Raw genomic sequence first — 21352 nt, 5'->3', positions numbered from 1 at the left:
AGCTCCTTAAAAGGAAGATGATTACCCCATTTTTAAACAAGAAACAGTGAAATTTAAAGGTTTGGTCAACATCACACAGCTAACTGAATGTTGAGTACAATGGGCTTGGGTGAACTCTTTTCTCTATTGTCTATAACAAATTTTGTTTCATTTCAGTTTAGGTTTGAATCATGCATTTATTAAATGACCGAGCTAATCCTCAAATGTGCACTTGAGTAAACCTCCTAATTTGCAAACTTACAAGTAAGATTGAGAACATGACCGGTCAAATCTGCCATGCTTGGAAAGGTAGTAAATAGAAGGTACTAGAAGAGGCTCCTGGGGCTGCCATCATGAAGAGCTTTCTCTCATTCTTTTGTCCAAGCAGTGTCAAAGGAGCTATGATATCACAAGATGCTGACAGGGAACTACTGACATGATGGACAATAAGCAGACTGTCATTCAAGCCCATTATCCATCCTTAAAATGGATCAAAGAAACATGACATGAAAGAATTCCATACAGAATCTCATGGAAGGTGACAGCCCAATGACCAGTAATGTATTAAGACTTCAGAAGCCTTTGTTTGCCATTTCTCTCCCTAGAGTTTCTACCCTTCTCTTCAAGCAAGACACTACCAGATGCCAATGGGTTCCCTTTCACAGAGAACACACCTTCATTTTACAGGACCTTTGTGGACCTTGTGTTAGGGTCCTTACACAGAAACGTTATCATTGGACTAAGTTGATACGTTAGAGCAAACCGCAGTTGGTGTTCTTGCCACAAAAGGGAACTCTCAAGCATTAATAAACTACCCTAAATATTACAGAAGATTATGAAAGACACATCATAGGCATTCAGTAACTTTTCATTTTAATTAATTTTTTATTTACTTATTGTGGTACTAGGGATAAAACCCAGGGCCTCACACATGCTGGGCAAATGCTTTACCACTGAGTAATATCCCCAATCTTTCAACAAAATAAATATGGTAGTTGGAATAGCAATGACCCACATAGACTTATAGATTTGAATACTTGGGTCAGCATCTAAGAGGAAGAACCTGATATCCCAAACATTCCAACCATCAGATAAGATTAGATAAGATCACCAGATGTCCCTGAACCTAGCACACACATATTCCTCTTTTGCAGATACCCCTGAACCCTGGAAATCCCCTCACCCTAACCTCTGCAATGATTAAAAACCCCAGCCTGCCTGGGCTTGTGGCTCTCTGCTCTCACCACTGCATCAGACAGACAGAGAACCCAAGCTCGAGCTTGAATAAAGGCTCTTTGCTTTTACATATAGGATTCAGTCTCTGTAGTGGTCTTTTGGGGGTCCCCATGATCTGGGTATAACAATAGGGGGTTACTGTTAAGAGACTTTTAAACAGTGTTGAGACTGTTATAGACTATGGGGAATTTTGAAGTTGGACTGAATGCAGTTTTGCATTATAATATGGCTACAAACCTATGAGGACCAGGGAATGGAATGTGGTGGTTTGAAAAGGAATGGCCCCCATAGGCTCACAGATTTGAATGCTTGGTCATTAGGGAGTGGTGCTACTTGATAGGGATTAGGAGGTCTAGCCTTCCTGGAGTAGGTGTGGTCTTCTTGGAGGAAATGTGCCACTTGGGGGTGGTATTTGGATTTTCAAGGGCCCAAGACAGGCTCCTGCTTGCGCTCTCTCTCTCTCTCTCTCTCTCTCTCTCTCTCTCTCTCTCTCTCTCTCTCCCTCCCTCCCTCCCTCCCTCCCTCTCTCTCCCTCTCTGCTGCCTCCCAATACACATGTTGAATTCTCAGCTACCTCTCCAGTACCACATCTGCCTGTATCGTCATGCTTCCCATGATAATTTATTAAACATCTGAACTGTAAGCAAGACCCTCAAAAATGTTTTCCTTTGTAAGAGTTACTATGGTCATGGTGTCTCTTCATAGCAGTAAAACATTTACTATGACAATAATTTAATCATTATTATTAAGGACAAGATTCTAAAAACTAAGAAATGTTTTGAAGATGATTTTAAGACAAGACTTAGGTGGGCTGGGTCAAAATCCTACAAGTTCAGCATCTTGTCTGGCTCTACCTGTGGTGCATGTGATTTAGAAATTTGAGCTTTGGAGAAAATTACAAGAAACAATCCCAATTCACAAGCACAACAATGTGCAGGAAGACAATGACCTGCCTATCAGTGCGAATCCCTGCCAGATGGTCACACATGTGCACACCAGCCCAAAGGAGTCCGTTCACCCATTTCTCTCCCTCTCTTTTTAAATGAGATACCAGTCTTCTACTCTTGAAAATACAAAGAAAAAGCCACAGAATTCCAGTCATATCCAGCAATAACAACTTGCAGACAATATAGCAGCACTCAGTAGCCATGATGACCTCTGTTCAGACAAGTCTTCAGTCCTACCCCCATCCCATCCTTGTTCTCCTAATCTCCACTCTGTGTTTCATATACTCTAGAGTTCCCACAGGTAGTTTTCTAAATCAAACACTGGCCTGGAGTCATTTGGAATGAGAGTTTACACTTTGTACAGAGTTATTTGTTCTTTCTACTAAGCTGTTCTCAGCTAATACTGAGTGGACACTCAAGAGGGAAAAAAATGTCAAAGGGAGAAAAAAATCAATGGATTGAGAAAAATAAAATAATATTTAAAAAAAAAACCCACAAGCAAATACAGCTTTTCTATGCCTAAAACATCACACTGGTGAGGTTTATACTTACAGATTTCTTGAGTAGCACTTCTTAGACTCAAATGATTTTAAGATGGAAAATTCTCAGGAACCTTTTCTTATTCCCAGGAAATTCCAAAAGCCTCAGTTTAAGACCCAAGAGCCTAAAATATTTATTAAGTCCCTATGTTAGCTGGACGGCGCCTCAGTTGAGGAAATGTCTCCATAAGATCTGCCTATATCTGGGCAGCGGTGGCACATGCCTTTAATCCCAGCACTTGGGAGGCCGAGCCAAACTCTGTGAGTTTGAGGCCAGCCTGGTCTACAAAGTGAGTTCCAGGACAGGCACCAAAATTACACAGAGAAACCCTGTGTCGAAAAACAAGAAGATCTGGCTGTAGACAACCCTACAGAACATTTTCTTAATTAGTGATTGATGAGGGAGGGCCAAGCCTACTGTGGGTAGTTCCATCCTTGGGCTGGTAGTCCCAGGTTCTATAGAAAGCGGGCTGAGAAAGCCAGGGGTAACAAGCCAGTAAGCAGCACCCTCCATGGCCTCTGCCTCAGCTCCTGCCTCCAGGTTCCTGCCCCATTTGAATTCCTGCCCTGACTTCCTTTGGTGATGAAGAGCAAAATGGAAGTGTGAGCTGCATAAACCCTTTCCTCCCCAACTTCTCATGGTGTTTCATCACAGCAATAGACACCCTAACTAAGACAGTTCCTACCTATGCTAAGAGTAGGCACAAATCAGTGTCAAACTGACCATCAAAAAGGTACTTATCCATAACAGAATCTAATTCCAAAGAAGTGAAACTAAAGAGCAAGGACAGTTGTCTAAAATAAAAGGAAAATAAACAGAAAGTAAGTAGAGACTAGAACCTAAGAGTTATCTTAAAGACACTCTGGAAGATCACAGTTAAAAAGTTTGTCCAACTATGAACTATAACTCTTTCATTTCTGTTAACAAGGTCACTGGACAAACACAGAAAGCAGTAAACTTGTGGATCATTCTGTGAGCCCACTTCCACAGCTCCTTCTCCTACAAAGAGAAAGTCTCTAATTCATTCTTTACTGATAGCATGAATATAAAATATGTTTGTTTAGCGCAGGGACTTTGAGACGGTTCAGTTGCTAAAATGCTTGCTAGACAGCAAGACCATGAAGACCTTAGCGTTCAGTCCCCAGGACCAACATCTACATAAAAAGCCAGGCAGGAATGCACAGGCTTGCAATCCATTGCTGGATGTAGGGAAGGTAGAGAAAGATTCATAGGATTCTACGGTCAGCCAAAGATCCCCCCAACACATACACACAATTACATGTGCGCACATAGACATATTTCAATACATACATCCACACAGAGAAAAAATAAAATTCATTCAAGTTCATGCATCAGTCCTTAAATAATTCCCCTCACAAGACAAAACTTGGTTTTTAAACCAAAAACATCCATCATGATTTTTAGGTTCAACAGACAACATAATATGTAGATTAAAAGGCAGCAAGACCCAGACTGCACCTGGACCCACAGACTGAGGCTGCCCACTTCCTTGAAAAGAAGGAGATCATGATTACTTAAACTTTTCAAATATATCCCATAAACATACTGTAAAACAGTGAACTAACACAAACTTTCCAAGGATACTCGGGGGAAGGAGGTATGGTGCTTCTCTCAGTGGACTTAACTTGACTCTGTAACTGTACTGCAAGACTTTTTTGTCTTTCTTAGATAACCTAGCAAAAGCACAAAGTCTCAACTCTTTTTTTTTTTTTTTTCAAATGGCCAAAACAATTTGTCAGGATCTTGAGTAAGTATCCCTATCCCTCTCCCCACAGGGAATGGTTATCTAAAATTTGAATATTGTCATACAGTGGAGCAACCATGTAGCCATTAAAAGTGGAAACTTTCACTTTCTCACAACCAAGTGAGAAACGAACACCACTGAAATAAGAGAAAATAGCATATCCAACCAATGGTTTAAAATCTCCCTGGGGAGCAGAGCACACCTGATAATGAAAACCAAGGTTAGTCTTCAAAGACTAAGGCTCGGAGATCCCAGCAGTTAATGGTTTTTCCTTTTCCTGTTCATGTTTATTTTGGAATTCTTTTCCTATAGCATTCATTTGTGTGATTATTGGCGCTACATCTTCATTGTGTCTCTGTGGCAAGTAGCTTGGATATTTTTAAAAGCCATATAATTTTTTTAATGTTTTCTTTAAAGATTTTGTCAAATAAAACAACCACTATTCATTTTCCTTACACGGTGGGTTAGGGGCTGTTCTTAATTTCTAAGAACTAAATGTTCCATCCCACAGTTTCTGGACAGCTGACATTATCGTGTGCCCTAAACAAGATCAAGGTGAACCCTGCTATACTCACCTGTTATTTTATTTCAGAAATAAAACAAGCATTGTTAAATCGGTACAGAAGGGGCACTGGATGAGTGGAGAGAGGTTATTAATGTAAGGTCAATGAGCTCTCAATGACGTAAAAGGATACTGAGTTAGAGATCCAGAAAAACAGCCACTCATATCCCAGACTTTAAAAAGCAATAACGACTTGTCATTGTTTGGCTTAGGTCAAATAGCTTAATGACACACTCATTCTCAAAATCCAAACAGTATGGGCATGCATTTCAAGGTCATGGGCAAACCACTCTCAGGAAACATTAGCTAGAGCCTTTCTAACTAAGGTTGTGATATGAAGGTGAAGTTAACTCATTTGGCCAAGAGACTTCTGGGAAATCAGGACATAAAGAGTCAAACAAAATCCAGCTTCTGTTGGAGTGAGCACACAGTAAGCAGCCACTAGATGTCATTCTCCTTCAGAGGGCTGTGCACATTGCTTACCCCAGTCAGAAGGATATTGAGTGGTCTAGACAACAAATTCCTTAAATGGCATTAATTAAAAATAGCCTGACCTCTGACTCCCGGGTGCTGCCCAGTAATTGACCAAAATAAAAATGAAAACCCACTAGAGACCAGCCACCAGCCCCCATTGGCAAGGAAGGCTTTGACCAAAATACCTCATTTTAATGACTGCACCAAAACATTCAGGAGATTTGGGGACAAGGGAGAAGAACTCCAACTAAGCAAGAAAGTATGACCCACACAAAGTCAAGGGCAGCCCCATCATTCATAATGGAAAAGCTGTGCCAGCCATTTCATAGCAGGGCAAAGAATTGGTTTCCCTTACAGTTAAAATATATATATACATATACATACATACATACATACATACATACATACATACATACATACACACATACATACATATATGTGTGTGTGTGTGTGTATATATATATATTATAAAGGACATAATATCCCCCATCTTTCTGTCTTTTGTCTCTTAGCCTCTCTGTCTCTCTCTGTCTGTCTCTCGCTCTCTCTGTCTCTGTCTCTGTCTCTCACACACACTCTCTCTTTCACACACACACACACACACACACACACGCACACACACACACAAAGTTGAAAGTTTATAATCACATTTAAGAATAGATTAAAAACAAAAATAAACCTATTTTGCCCATTTCAGTTGCAGGGTAGAACATCGAAAGGAACTGCTCATAAAAAAAATGCATAGACCACAGGTTGCAAAGGGCACTGAAGACTCACATCTGGCTTTAGCCCAGCCATTCGGAGTTGCTGGGGAGCATATGCTTTAAGCCTTAACTGAATTAGCTGCCAGCATAGTTTGAAAATCAAAGCATTACACACGGAAACATAGATTTCTATCTTCACTTGTCAAACTCAGTCCACCTTCCCACACAGCACTGCAGGGGAGGGGGTGGGGGTGCCGCTTCCCTCAGACCTGCATGTGCAGGAACTCCACGTGCAGCACTACCCTCCGGGTCCCTTTTAGTCTTGCTGGCTTCCTGTTGGTCAAGAGGAGTGTGAATCTGAACCCCTGCAGTAAAAGGCACAGGCGAAGAAAGGGCTGGAGATATACTGCTAAGATCTCATTGAACACAGTGATCTTCATACCAGAGACACAAAGGCAGGACAACTAAAGACACCTAAGGCTTCCACAAAGACAACGCCCCAGGTATTTGCACCCAATAGTGCTCTCCTAGGAGCAAGGAGAATGGAAGGACTTCCCCACCCCTTCAATGAGAGGCCCATGTTCCCATCACAGGCACGCAGGGGGTGGGGCTGGGGTTCTGACTGGCACAATGATTAGGAGTGGAATTAGCGTCGGTCAGTGGACAGGAGTCAGGCACGCTGGTTCCCATGGCATGCCTGGCTCGGTCCTGTGCAACAAGCTGTCACTTCATCCCACACAATCTTATGGCTGCCTAGACATTCACCTGGATTAAAAGGCACCTACAATTTTCAGAACCCAGGATCCCACTCCACTTTACACCTCAGTAAAAGGCGTAACTGTGTGTTTCATTAGTACTTATCACCAATGTGGGTCCCCCCCGCCCCGGGAGTGTGGGTACTGTTGAATGAAGCAAAAAGTATGCTGTATGTTCTTCATAACATTACCCAGAGCTGCAGGTCATTTTGAAAAGTCCCCTGGCAGAAAACATGCTTCCCACATCCCAAGTACTACCTGCCTGTGTCAGTCAAGTCCTGTAGGCCCTGATTCCCTCGTCTCTCAGAGCAGCTGCCACCACACATTAACTGAGGTGCGCTATTTACTATGTAACTTATCCTTTTCCTTTTATTTCTCCCCTGTAAATTATTTTTAAAAACTGATGCCTAGGGATCCATTGCACATTTGCAACATTGTACAGTATTTTCTATGGGGAGGTAGCGATGAGCCTGTGGAGACTAAGCCCAAAGTCACGATTACTGTAACCATGACATAATTCTTTCTGTCTTTAACACAGTCTCTAGCCTCTGGATCTTGGCTTCCATTCTTTCTTCTGCTCCGTTAATTCCGGGAGCCTCAGACCGAGGCTTACACGTTCCTTCTCTCTTCCTCCAGGACGCTTTCCCTGACCGCTGTGCCACATGCTCTTAATCAGTAAAGGGTAGTTGGCTCTGTATTGCCTCTTTACTGATTGAGGCAGCGTTACCTCTTTGTTCTTTATTTGAGAGAAGCTTCTAGATGGCCAAGGCTCCAACACAATTCTCCCTCTAGTGCCTCGTACAAGGCTCAGTCAGCCAGTGTTTCTCAAGTGTCTCCTCTGTTGCAGACACCATGAGAGAAGCCAGTAACAGGTGCAAACAAGAGAGATGATGCCCCGGCCTTGTACGGCTGCCATTTTAATGAGTGACAAATAATTAAGGAACTTATTAAACATAATTGCAGACTATAATCAGCACTGAGAAAGACATAAACAGGAAGCTGAAGTGGAGAAAAACAGGAAGCATCTCTGGGAGGACGTAGGGAACACCGCTGAAATGGCGATGCTGAGAAGAAGAACACACAGGTCCTAGCTCAAGAACAGCCTGGCTAGGGTGATCTGGACAGGAGTATCTGGAGAGGTCATGTGACTAGGAGGAGTGTGGGCTGCACAGTAGAATAAAGGGAATAAATCCTAATGTAATGAGAGGGCAGGACAGTAGCGCCAGAGAGAAGTTCAAAGCCCAGGCACAGACAATCATAACAGGAAGAAGTCTGGATTTCATTTCTGGTACAGTGGGAGTGACTCTGCATGTCTCCCATTGGTCTCTGTATGAGCCGATGGAAGTTAGGACCCTGAGCAGTAGATCTGGAACTCAGACTCCTCATTGGAACAGCACATGCTGAGGGAAAGACTCCCTTCTCATAACCTCCACCTCATCAAATACAAATGGTTATGACATTGCCACATCTGAGCCAGACCAGAGCAGGCTGAGACTGGAGACATTTTGAGCCCCTCCAGGGCCCAGCGACCATCTTCAAGTTATGATAAGCACCAAGAAGCACCATGTTTATGTTTCTCCTGTCTACTTCCTGAGTACCTAGTGTACGTGAATCCTGGCTGCAGACACAAGAGACTCAGCAAGAATCAAAAGTGATATAGGTGCCTTCCCCGTACAGTTTACATTCTAAGGAGACACACAAGTGACACAGAGAAAAATGAAACAGTGCGAGGAATGGAGTATTCAATAATAATGTTACAATGGGTCTATGTCAAGATCCCCCTTTTACATTTTGACACAGCTTCTCCAGGTGTCAGGTACCAGAAGAATTACATCCTAATTTTATAGGATGATTGTCTCAGACAGGCTCGGAGACTTGCTGTGGCCACAGTAGATCAGCAGTACTGTGAGCACTTCTCTTACATGTCAATTAATATGACAAATACAATGATAATAGTCAAAATTTATTAACAAATGGACAAAAGTTAATAAGCACTAATTAGGTCACTGATGGTGTTCATAAGACCTCTGTGTACCCTTTGGTGTGATTCTCATCCTCCTTTTAAGATGGACATGACCACTGTGTCCATTTTATGGGTAAGTAGCAGAGTGAGAAGGAGCTGTATGATTTGCCCAAGTTCAAGGTCAATGAGTGGTGGAGCTGAGATTCAATTCTAGCTTCCATTTTGCCTCAAGCCACTCCTGGAAAGTCTGGGTGGGGGGAGTGCTACCTCCTCCAAAAATATCAAGATGACTATTGTCCTTCTATCCTTAGATTTTTTTTTTTTAAAGAAAGTCAGGAGAGTGGAGAGATAGTTCTGCAGTTAAGAGCACTGGCTGCCCTTGTTGAGGACCTGGGTTATAGTCCTAGCTCACAACCATAAGCAACTCTAGTTCCAAGGGATCCAAAGCCCTCTTCTGGGCACTGTACACACACATGGTGCACAGATATATACACAGACAAAACACTCATAAGATGATGATGATGATGATGATGATGATGATGATGGTGATGGTGATGGTGATGATGATGATGAATTTTAAAAGCCCAGCAGATGGGGTCACAGGCTGACGTAATCAACCCTTTCCCAGCCACCCCCAGCCACCATGCAGGTGACCACTCTGGACACCCCATCGCTGATAAACCATCTCCATACATACATGCAATTTGTTGAGCAGCACTGCATCGGTTGTACTGTTGGCCCCGGGCTTAGCAGCTTTCCAGAACTGTTTCTGTGCAGAATATCGATTCATAGGACATAGCTTAAAGAGGCAGTCTAGAAAGAAAAACGAAAGGCAAAAGCTGTTACTGGGGACGCATATGTACTCAGCCTATGACAGACACCTTTCTCGTTTTACTAAGGTTTTATAATATCCTACACATAAGTGTCAGTACGGAGTCCTTTCACAAACTTTGGTCTTAAAATTTCACCATCACTGTGTAAAGCTACAGATGGTGAAACTGAGGTTTACAGAAAGGCAATCAATTGTCCATTGTCACTAAGGCAGTTAATGGTAGAGCACATGTCCAAATCCAGTGCTCTTAATCTTTCTCCACAGTTACCACCATCTATCCATGGTAGATAACTCCAAGGGCCAAAAAGTACCCACTGTAAACAACAATGTATACATGGATCTTTGGTCTTACTGATATTTTTGGGGGTTCTTATTGATATTTTTAAGGGCAAAACTAATAGCCTATATATAGTTTATTTGAGAGCACCTCCTAGGGCAAAGGTCTTTCAAGTGCCATGTGCATGATGGCCCTCTGGGATACAGAAGTTTCAAAAACAGCAAAATTCAAATTGAGACCAATAAATGTGCCCTTGTCCCCTTGCGATCAGTGCATCCTAATTGCTTCCAGTTAGCAACCCCGGCTTATGTGACTTTATTACACTGTCTTATGCAGCATGGACAAGTGGCTTCAAGATTTCTGCAAAGACACTGACGCAATGACTGTAGTAGCAGAGCAACTGAGCAAACAAGAAAAAGGCAGATGTGCTCTTTCTCTTATTCATCTTGTCAGCCACCCCGAAGTACAGATAATGACCTAGTCACCCAGAAGGTCAAAATCATAAAGGAAAACCTTCAGCGTATTGTCTTCTGATGATGAACCTGACCCTAAGGCAGCCATAATGACCCGAGTTGGAACCGTCCTTGACAAATCCACATTGAACATTGGTTCTAGCAGGCGGCATTGTCTTGGAAGGTCATGGAACCTTTGGACAGGGGGCCTATGTGGTGGATGAAGACCACTAGAGACAGGTCTTTTCGGGTTATGGACTGACCCTACTTCCTGACCAAACACTCGGCTTCCTATCTGCTGAGATGCAAATCAGCGTCATTGCAAGCTACAGCCATCTCAGGCCGGCCATCACGCTCTCCCTAACTGAGGGGCTGACACTCTTTGAAATCAAAGAAGAAAACAAATTCCTCCCTCTCTCAAACAGTTCTGGAAGGTATTCCCTTACTGCAACCAGAAAAGGAACCAAAACAAGTCCATGAACTGCAATGAGGTATAAAACAACCATGTGGCCACATTGTGATTAACCGGACACTCCATTATTGTTTAATTATCACCTTCCTCGCTAATTCTACAGTCCTGCTTATTTTTTAATGATGTATATATAACTTTTAAAATATACATTTATTTTAAGAGGGCTATGCCAAAACAAAGTCCAAAGGCCTCGAGTAGACAAGTAGTAGAACATGTGCTTAGCTTGAACAAGTTACCCAGAACAACAACAACAAAAGCTCAGAAATAATTTCCTTAGGAAACTAGTTTTTAAAACCAATACCACTGAAACTCATTTTGACATACTGGGTATGCAAATAGTATGTTAAGAAAGAGTAAAATTAATAAACCTGGAGCAAATGCCCAACTTGGAAGAACCACACCCTTTAGGTACATCTGAACAGGCAAATCCCTTATTCTCATCTGTTCATTAGAACAGATTCTCTTAGAAGACCTTCTCCAATAAATCCTACATGTTATCTTATTCAAACAATTGCCTCACCGTAAGAAAAACTCATATACTGTCCTGCAGGGATGGAGTTAAGTCCTGAGTGAATGTGTACTACTGACATGGGCACAGCCATGTCAAGGACCAATGCCTCAGGCAAGGCTCAGAGAGGTAGGAGAGCCTTACTCGGATCTGAGTGCAAATGTTGACAATGTGTATAGAAAATGTCCGGTGTAGCTTCATGCTTCCCCAAGGTTTTCCAGCCTGAGGACTGCCCCCTACAGAGAATGCTCCTGCAGAGATTAGCTACACCTGCCTCCTTGTTCAGCGGTACACCATAAACCCTGCCTACTCATGTATCTGTATGCAACGACCCCACCTCCCTGTTCAACTGTACATAAGAAACATGTGGAGCTTCCTGAGTGCGGCAGCTTTCCCTCCGAGAACACAGACCAGTCGGTCCCAGCTGTTCTATGGGTCTGTGTGTCTCTCATTTCTTCCTTTCCTGTTTGCTCTAATAAGGTCTAATCAGGGCTCTCTCGAGTCATGCAGAACATAGCTATGTCCAATTTATTTCTTTTTCTTTTTTTTATTAAGAAAATTTTTTATTCATTTTACATACCAATCAAAGATCCCCTCTTCCATTCTCCCGCTATGTCCAATTTATAAACACTAAAACCTGACTACAATTCAGACAGCTCTTTCTTCCAGTGAGATCAGTGAATTTTCTCTATATACTATACTTGCAAATACTCGATATCATCAAAAAAAATCTTTTAACTGTAGAAGCAAAGGAATTTTCTTCATTTTACAGTTTCATCAACTCAGTATTTCTATATGATCACACACAGTTCATTACAAGGTAAACATGGAAATGGTGAAATCCATCTTTATCGAGAATCTGATTAATATGCTGAAAGTAATTTTCATTACATTTGAAAGGCACTACCCAAGTCTTTAGAGAACAAAAGACACGGCAGGAAGCCAGCTTAAAAAGATAAGGCTGCTCTCTGTGCCAATTATGAAAGGGATAAGTCACGGCCATTTACAGAACCAGTGGAAAGTGATGACATCACTTAGAGAGACTGTTTTCCTACCAGCGGGATGCATGCAAACTCTCCATTCACCTCCTGAATAACCACACTACAGGTCAGGACCCAACATCCTATCTGCTTCACAGGGTCCAGGTGGCATCTAGGCTGACTTCCTTAAGTTAACATTCCCCACCTCACCCCAGACCCTTTCAGTGGCGCTGGACCTGAGGCCAGGCACATGTCACAGAAGCACTCTACCATGCAGCTACATCCCAGGTGACCCTCCTACCTCAGGCTCCCTTACAAACAAGCCCAGCTAACCTGTCACTTAAATAAAATAAAACTCAGAAGTATGTCACCAGCACTGTTTCTAATATTTTTAGTTATTCACTGAGAACTTCATACACGTACATAATATGTTTGGCCATATTCACTCCTCCCTCTAACTCTTCTCAGGTCCTCCCCCACACCCACATCCCAAATTCACATCCTTTTTAAAAAAAGATTTATTCGTGTGTGTGTGTGTGTGTGTGTGTGTGTGTGTGTGTGTGTATGTGTATGTTCATGTGTGTTTGGACATGTGTGCAGGTACCTACAAAAGTCAGAAGAAGGCCTTAGATCCCCTGGAGCTAAAGTTAAAGCCCAACAAGAATGCTGGGAAACAAAGAACCCAACTTGGTCCCCTGGAAGAGCAGCCAGTGCTCTTAACTGCTGAGCCATCTCTCCAGCCACCCCACCACTACTACCACCCCTGTTCCGCTTTGGTTTTTGTTTGTTTTTTATGACCCACTGGGTCTAATCAACAACACCAACATTTAACATACAACTCACTTTAAAGACCAGTGGGGGTAACAATTTCAATTTTCACCAATAGTAAGATATAGAAAATAAAATGCCCCCCCTTTTTTTTACCTCTAACATATTTCATATGCCAATAGCTTGGTGCGATACATTACCAAAAACTAAACACCACCACCAACAAACGTCTTAAGCTGATGTGAGAAACAGGCTGACTCCATGACACTAAGGGGTAGAAAGCAATGGAAAGTGCTGTCTTAGACCCGTGTATGCTGTGGCCAAGTCACTTAGCAGGCAAACAGGCTCTGCCACACAGGCTCAAAACTCAGGTAACTTCACCTAAGGGTGAGAGCAGGAATTTAAGCAATGCATAATCGAAAGCCTTGGACGACTTCCTCACCAACTACTTTCCTTGGATGAAATGTAGCATTGCATAGGCTGAAGTGTATTTACAACCAACTGTCAATGTAAATATAAGAGATGCGAACACGCTAGTAACGGAACCAAATTAGCCTTGCTGATTTTGCCCCATCTTCCTGGTTGCCTAGCAACAGATTCAAAGTGAAAATTAAATTAAGCATCCAAATATAATGTTAGACTACCCTTCTGGAACTTTGCAATTCCATGATTCCATGGTGCCCTTTGCTATTTGGATGGCACAGCAGAGCAAAATGAAGGTTCTGCTGGGTCCCAACACTGTGCTAAGTATAGAACCAGTTAGATACAAGCACTCAGTAGCAGAATATATACATATGATCTACAAGGAGGGAAGTAAGCATGTTTGTGTGTATGTATGTATGTATATATACACAAATACGCCCACACACACACTGTGGTTTGGTCTCATTCCAAAAATATGCCACAAAGGAAATCTTATATGACAGGTGTTATTTTAGGCCTTTGAGGAATAAACTAAATTAAGCTTTAAAAAAATATCACTTAGGAATATTCCTAAACTTTAGCATATGCCACACCGGATTAAGGGAGGAGAACTCAGCTGAACTGAGGGGTTGGTAAGATGGTCTAGGGCTGGGTGAATGAGACACCAGAGAGAAGGAGGTCAGGTATCTTCAATGGCTGAAATGCACTCGAGCTTGGTTGGAAAAGAAATGATGAACTGTGTAGTAGATGCGTTCACTATGAAATAAGGACTTGCGGTGCACACCTAAGAGAAAATGGGAGGCCCAGAAGCCACGGATGTGCCTCTAGCCAAGTGGAATCAAACAGAAGGGAAGAAATAAGTGTTCTCATCAGAGACTACATCAAGGAATAAAGGTGGGAGGCCTTGATCTCCACACCACCCTCCTACCCCCATGGCTAGAAATTTAAACTCCAGCCTAGGTCCCTAAGGACAGAGGTCTAGGGATGGAACAGTTGCTCAAAAAAGGGGCCGGATTAGTGATCCAAAATGTGCTACGATCTTGGGCTCCAGAAACAGTGGCTGGGGGAGGGAGGGTCTTTTGAAGATACTTCCAGCTCTCAGCTTCCAGAAGTCTACTCCCAAAATCAATTACTATTTAGTGAAGCGCTTGCTATGTGCAGGTACTGGGTACTTACTAAAACCAGAACTGGACACAGCAATTTCTTAAAACACTATCAGTGACAGAGACAAACTATTCAAATAGTCAAGTTGAGTCACACCAAGTTTACAGTCCTGGAAAATTAAATGAAGCAATTAAAATGTAATGTTCTGCAATTCAATAGCTTCTTGTTACCCTTTCCTGTAGGTACAGTGGGGCAAGAATTAGAGGAAAGAACTGTCTTTGGACACAGCCAGGTTGCATGGAGAACCAGCAATCCCCACAAGCATAAGCAAAGCATCTCCAGAACTGAAGGCAGACCTGAAGGGCGGAATGGGAATGTGATACAATCTCAAATGCTAACTTGATAGGGATCACCCAAGAGACAAAGCCCTGGGTGTGTCTAGGAAGGAGTCTCTATGTGCAGGGATCCAGGGCTGAATAAAACTGAAAAGGGGAAATAGATGGAAACATGCATCTCTCTCTGTTTCCTGACTGCTGATGCAACATGCCTATTCCGCCCTCCCATGCCCCCCCACACACACACACATTTTCCTCACCATGATGGACTGTACCTCAAACATGAGTCAAAATAAATCTTCCCTTTTCTAAATTGTTCCTGTTGGGTATTTTGTCGCAGCACTGAGAAAAGTAATTAGTACAAGAGGAGACACTCTGTGGGGAAAGCATTCCAAGCAGAAGACATAAAAAAATACAAAGGCCTTGAGCTGGGAGGGAAATGATGTCTACAACCTTGAAAGAACAGGAAACAGAGGACTTGGGGTGATGTCTCAGTGGGTTAGACTACTTGCTGTACAGGCATGAGTTAGAATCTCCAGCACCTTTATTTAAAGGCAACACAGCTAGGCATGCCTATAACCTCACCTTGGGCAGTGAAGAAAGGTGGACCCAGGAGTACCCATCCACTCAGAGCATGTAATAAACACACACACACACACACACACACACACACACACACACACACACACATACACACACACAGGCTGGCCCAGTGAGATATAGGAGCTGTGTCTCTACAAGCAAATGAAAGTGATAGCATACAGGGTAGCAGAGGCCTGGGGTTGGGGTAGGGGATCATCTGAGTCTTGGTAATAGCAGTGGGAAGAACTTGGTCTGCGCTACGATTATAAGGGAGCTTTTTTTTTTTTTAAGGTTTATTTTAGTTTTCATTAGGTGTACTTGTGTGTGCCTGTGTGTGGGTATATGCATGTGAATGCAGGTGCCTGAGGAGGCAGGAAGACAGCATCAGATCTCCTGGAGTTGGAGTCATAGGTGGTTGTGAGCAGCCAGATATGGATGATAGGAACCAAACTTGGCTTCTCTCCAAGAGCAATATGCTCCCTTAAGCACTCGGCACATCTCCGGCTCCTACGGGAGAATTTTCATTTGTCATGGAGCTTAATAAGAAAGCAGAGACTAGGCAGGAGCATGTACTGGCCAAAGGACTAGAAATCAGGATTTTATCTGGACTACACCAAGATTGGGATGTCCATAAAACATCAAGCAGAAATGATGAGCAGGTCAACCAGCAACCAGCATGTGGAAAAGGCCAAACAGCAGCCTAAGAAAGTCAGGAGACAGAAAGTGAAGAGGGATGATGGAAAGAGGAGAAAGCAAGGAAGTCAAGATTAGATGTACAGTGCAGCTGCCCATCAGGAACTAGAGACATCCCTGCCTTCCTACTGAAATCAAGAAAATACATTGTTTTGAGACTTATAAAAACTTGAGCTCGATTAGCGATTATCATACAGACAGAATAAAGTCCTTTACTTCCATCTCCAGGGGGGAAAAATGAAGGAAAACTTTTTTAAAAATTTAAATCCAGTATCATCTATGAAACCAAAATTCATCTCCCAAAGTTATGAATGAAGATGGAGAGAGGAAGGGAGTAGATCTTGACAGATAAAGTGGAAGCAAGTCTGTATTTCTGCAGAGGAAAACCAAGAGGCAGTCTGCAGAATTCCAGGAAAGCTTGGGAATTGGAGGCTGCAGCCATCGAGCGCAGTACAAGTTAGGTGTCTCCTGAAGGATGGACTAAAAATGGATACTAGACCTTTATGCGCACCACCAACATACACACACACAGTCAAAACAAGCAAGACTTTCCTAGAGGAGGAGAGTCCATGTATGGGGTGTGCTGACAGGTTGGGGTGGGCACAGAAAGAGGTTCTGAAGCTTCATACACCAACTATGGGGAAGGAGTAAGAGATGGAACTAGAAATAAATGGATCAAATATAAATGTACAAATGGGATGGTGAGATATACAGGCTCTCACTGGGCAGGACCTTCTTACCAGCTGGGAATCTAGAACAGGAAATGTCAATCATGGTATCTTGGGCCAACTTTGGTCAATTGCAGCCCACCTGTGTATGGCTTGCAAGCTAAGAAGGGCTTCACATTTTCACATAATCAGAAACAAAAAACATGGTATTTTATAACATAAAATTATGTAGAATTTAAATTTCAACATCCACAGAAAAGATGAATGATTCTCACCAATAGAAACATTCATGAAACATTTGTTCTCTTGTTATATAATATCCGCAGTTTTGCCTACTGAACTGCAAAGCTTAAAATATCTCCTGTCTCAAGGCTGCAAGCTTGCTCAGTAGGTAAAGGCATTTCCCATACAAGCCTAAAGACCTGATTTCAATTCCCAGAACCCAGGTAAGGGTAAGGGTGGGAGGAGAGAAGCAACTCCTGGAAGTTATCTTCTTACCTTCATACACACAATGAATAAAAATAAAAATATTACTTTAAATACTTCCTGTCTCATTCCTTACTGGAAATGTATGCTGACCTTAGACCTGCAGGCTCTTCAGAGAAGATACGTAAAACCCCAGAGAGATACCCTCATGAGAGAGGTGGTTTGCTCTTTGATAATTTGTGAATGAAACTAACCATTCAAAAGCCCTACCAGCTCATGTCTTCCCATATCTACAGGCTAACCAATCCGCTCCTTCAGGTTCCTCTCTTTCTATCTAATCTACAGAGATAACTGAAATCAGCAGACAAAGGAAGCATCTCCCAATGCGACACAGAGGTACTTGGCAACTGACAAACGCAACTAACGCTGAAGAAACAGGGGGAATAGAAAGAATGGGTGAGCGAAAACAACACCACTATAATACAACAACACTATAGTCAACAATATTACAGTATAACAACACTATAATCAACAACACTACAGTATAACACTATAGTACAACAACACTATAGTCAACAATACTATAGTACAACACTATAGTACAACAACACTACAGTATAATAACACTATAGTACAACAACACTCTAGTCAACAACACCACAATATAACAACACTATAGTACAACAACACTACAGTATAACAACACTATAGTACAACACTCTAGTCAACAACACTACAGTATAACAACACTATAGTACAACACTACAGTATAGCAACACTACAGTACAACAACACTACAGTATAGCAACACTATAGTACAACACTCTAGTCAACAACACTACAGAATAACAACACTATAGTACAACAACACTCTAATCAACAACACTCTAGTCAACAACACTCTAGTACAACAACACTCTAGTCAACAACACTCTAGTCAACAACACTCTAGTACAACAACACTCTAGTCAACAACACTCTAGTCAACAACAAACACTCTAGTCAACAACACTCTAGTCAACAACACTCTAGTCAACAACACTATAGTCAACAACACTATAGTACAACAACACTCTAGTCAACAACACTCTAGTCAACAACACTCTAGTCAACAACACTCTAGTCAACAACACTCTAGTCAACAGCCTCACAGGTAAGACTGGAAATTATCATCCTAAATATGCATGACAACTTCATATGTGACAAAGGAAAGGAATTCAAAATGAGGAACTTGAAATAAAATGACAACGCAGTTTTTAAACATAAAAGTTTTGGAAACTAGGTTAGGAGACTTTCTCCAAAAGTAAAAACAGAGAAAAGGAACTAGCAGATAAAACCCACAACTCCAACACCTAAGGATTTCACAACAAGACACTGAAAGTGCAGAAAATTATTGAGGAAAACATCCTGGAACTGAAAAAGATGACTTTCTAGGTTGAGGCGGGGGGAACCTCCCCAAATCCCTACATATGGTGAGAATCCCTACATATGGTGAGAATCCATACACATGGTGGACACATTTTAGACTAATGGGGAAAAGCATGCTTGAGTCTTCTAGCAAGGGGTGGGGAAAGCATCAACTCTCAAGCAGTAATATTAAAAATATAATAATAATAATAATAATAATAATAATAATAATACCATCAGACACTTTGTATTAACTATCCCAGGACTCTGTTCCAATACAACAGTGTCTTTAAAATACTGACTTAATAATGATTTTGAACCTAAAATTCTAACTGCGCTAAATAATCAAGAAGGTTTGAGAGTCAAGTCTCCAGTCAGGAAGCTGCTGCAGGGTATACTCTAACCAAAGATGGAGAGGACATTTTTTTGTGTTATGCCTATTCATGTGGAGGTTTAAGCACATGAGCGCAGGCCCTTGCAGAGGCCAGAAGAGGGCATCAGCTCCTTTGGAACTGGAGTTACAGGTGGTTGCTGAGGAGTCATACATGAGTGCTGGGAAAAGATATTTTTACTATAATGTGTATGAATGCTTGCTTTAATGTATGTATATGTACCATGCATGTGCCACCTGGTTGGAAAAGTGCACTGGATCCCCTGTAACTGAAGCTACAGATGGTTATGATCTGCCATGTGGGACTGGGAACCGAACCCAAGTCCTCTAGAAGAGAACAAATGCTCTTAGCTGCTGAGCCATCTGTCCAGCCCTAGAGAAGGCATTTAAAATTTAGTTATTTGGTGTTTAAAAGATGGTACCACAGCCCAGCTCCATTTCTGTGGCATGAATTGAATGTTTCACTCTGGCTATCAACATCACAAACAGCTATGGTAAAGAAAGTTCCATAATGTCACATAGTGCAGGGGCCCTGTCACTGCCCCAGCTGAAACAAGGAGAGCAAAAGCCCTAAGGCAGTATGGTGTTAGAGACAAAAGGGACAGGTAGAGGATCCATTGCCAAATGGAAGCATACTGCAGCTTTCAGAGAGAAAAGAAGCTCAGTAAATAGTATGAAGGATATATGCAAAGAAAGAAAAACAAGCCTTCGGTCCAAAAGAATTGCGCATTAAAATTGTGCTCAACAGGGAGGCAACTCAACACTTTCACTTACTGGTCATCAGTGATCTCCTGAGGCAAAGCAGCTAAGACATGGTGTTCAGCTGAGCCCTGAGAGAAGCACTGACTCTCCCTGTGTGCTTACAGTTTCTGTTACCAGGACTTAAGGTTGTCTGGATTTGATTCACTTCATGCCCCATTCACTGGCAGAATCAATTAAACATAGACTCTTCCAGAATTTGTGATCCTTAAAAACTACCTCACATGACCAACGAGATAAGCAACCAACAAGCTACCACTGTTTTTTTGTTTGTTTTTTAAATCTCCATCTAAGAGCGAGGGAAATGACTCCATTGGGAAAGTGCCTGCTGCACATCAGGAGGACTTGAGTTAGGACCCCCAGCACCCACGTTAGATCAGAGGACAGCAGCCTGAGCCTGCAATCCTAGAGCTGGGCATGGGGTAGGGGGCTGAAATAGGTACATTCCTGGGGTTTGCTAGTCAGTCAGCCTACCCAAAATGGTGAGTTCCTAGTGTGGAGAGAGACTATGTCTCAAAAATAATGATGGTAAGTTGGAGAGCAATTGAGAAAGATACTAGGTATCAATTTCTGAACTCCACGGACACACACACCTCTGTGTACACACACACACACCACACACACACACACACACATACACACACACACACACACACACACACACGGACACATATACATTAAAATTTTAAAATGAAAAAAAAACTTCATTAATTCAGCATATATAAATATAACCTTTATCGTCTGTGTGTGTGTGTGTGTGTGTGTGTAATAAATAAGAAAAAAAAAAACAACTGCTGATCATTCACAGCTTCCTTTTTTTTCTGAAAAGGATAAGAACCAACAGTATGAGTTGGGTGTGTGGGGGGGGAGGTATCAGTTCCTCACAAAGATAATTTCTTATAAATGAAAAAGAAATACAAAATACCATATACTTAAGAATCATCCCAACTCAACTTACTACATGATTAAGATTAATGAGGATAGGTTTGTCTTACTGCTGATTCTGTCATACATGCACTCAATAATCATGAAGCAAACAAATCAATAAGAAGATACTCAGGGTCAAAGGGCAGTTCATAAAACTAATCCCGTGTCCAACAAATGCCTTTCAATGAGCAAGTCATTAACTCCAGGTCACTCTAAGCGGAAGCTGTTTAGACATGGTTGTGTCTACTGCATGCTAATCACATTTCCCAAGCTGTGGCAGCAGCTTTTGGAAGTGAATGAAGTGACATTTTCCAATTGGGAGTGCCAAGCAAACCTGGTATTACCTGTCTGTGAAAAGCATAAACATTGTCATTAGAAGATGAAGGACAATAGAGTACTGTTTTTCCTTTTGAGACACCCTGA

At 42.1% G+C, this 21352-nt stretch overlaps 1 protein-coding gene across 12 annotated transcripts in view; it reads right to left on the bottom strand.

The window, feature by feature from the left end:
- Positions 1 to 21352, bottom strand: part of Itpr1 (inositol 1,4,5-trisphosphate receptor type 1) — a 341014-nt gene that overhangs the window by 206827 nt on the left and 112835 nt on the right. For all 12 annotated transcript variants that reach the window (XM_059258296.1, XM_059258297.1, XM_059258299.1 and 9 more), the window contains exon 5: positions 9623 to 9738. In XM_059258296.1, coding sequence (XP_059114279.1) covers positions 9623 to 9738 — 116 coding nt within the window. The remainder of the gene's footprint in view (positions 1 to 9622; positions 9739 to 21352) is intronic.

This window comes from Peromyscus eremicus, chromosome 3 (genome assembly GCF_949786415.1).
Source record: "Peromyscus eremicus chromosome 3, PerEre_H2_v1, whole genome shotgun sequence".
In the NCBI taxonomy this organism is placed as follows: domain Eukaryota; kingdom Metazoa; phylum Chordata; class Mammalia; order Rodentia; family Cricetidae; genus Peromyscus; species Peromyscus eremicus.
Note: the sequence above shows the minus strand (reverse complement) of the source record. Positions and strands in the feature narration are given on the sequence as shown.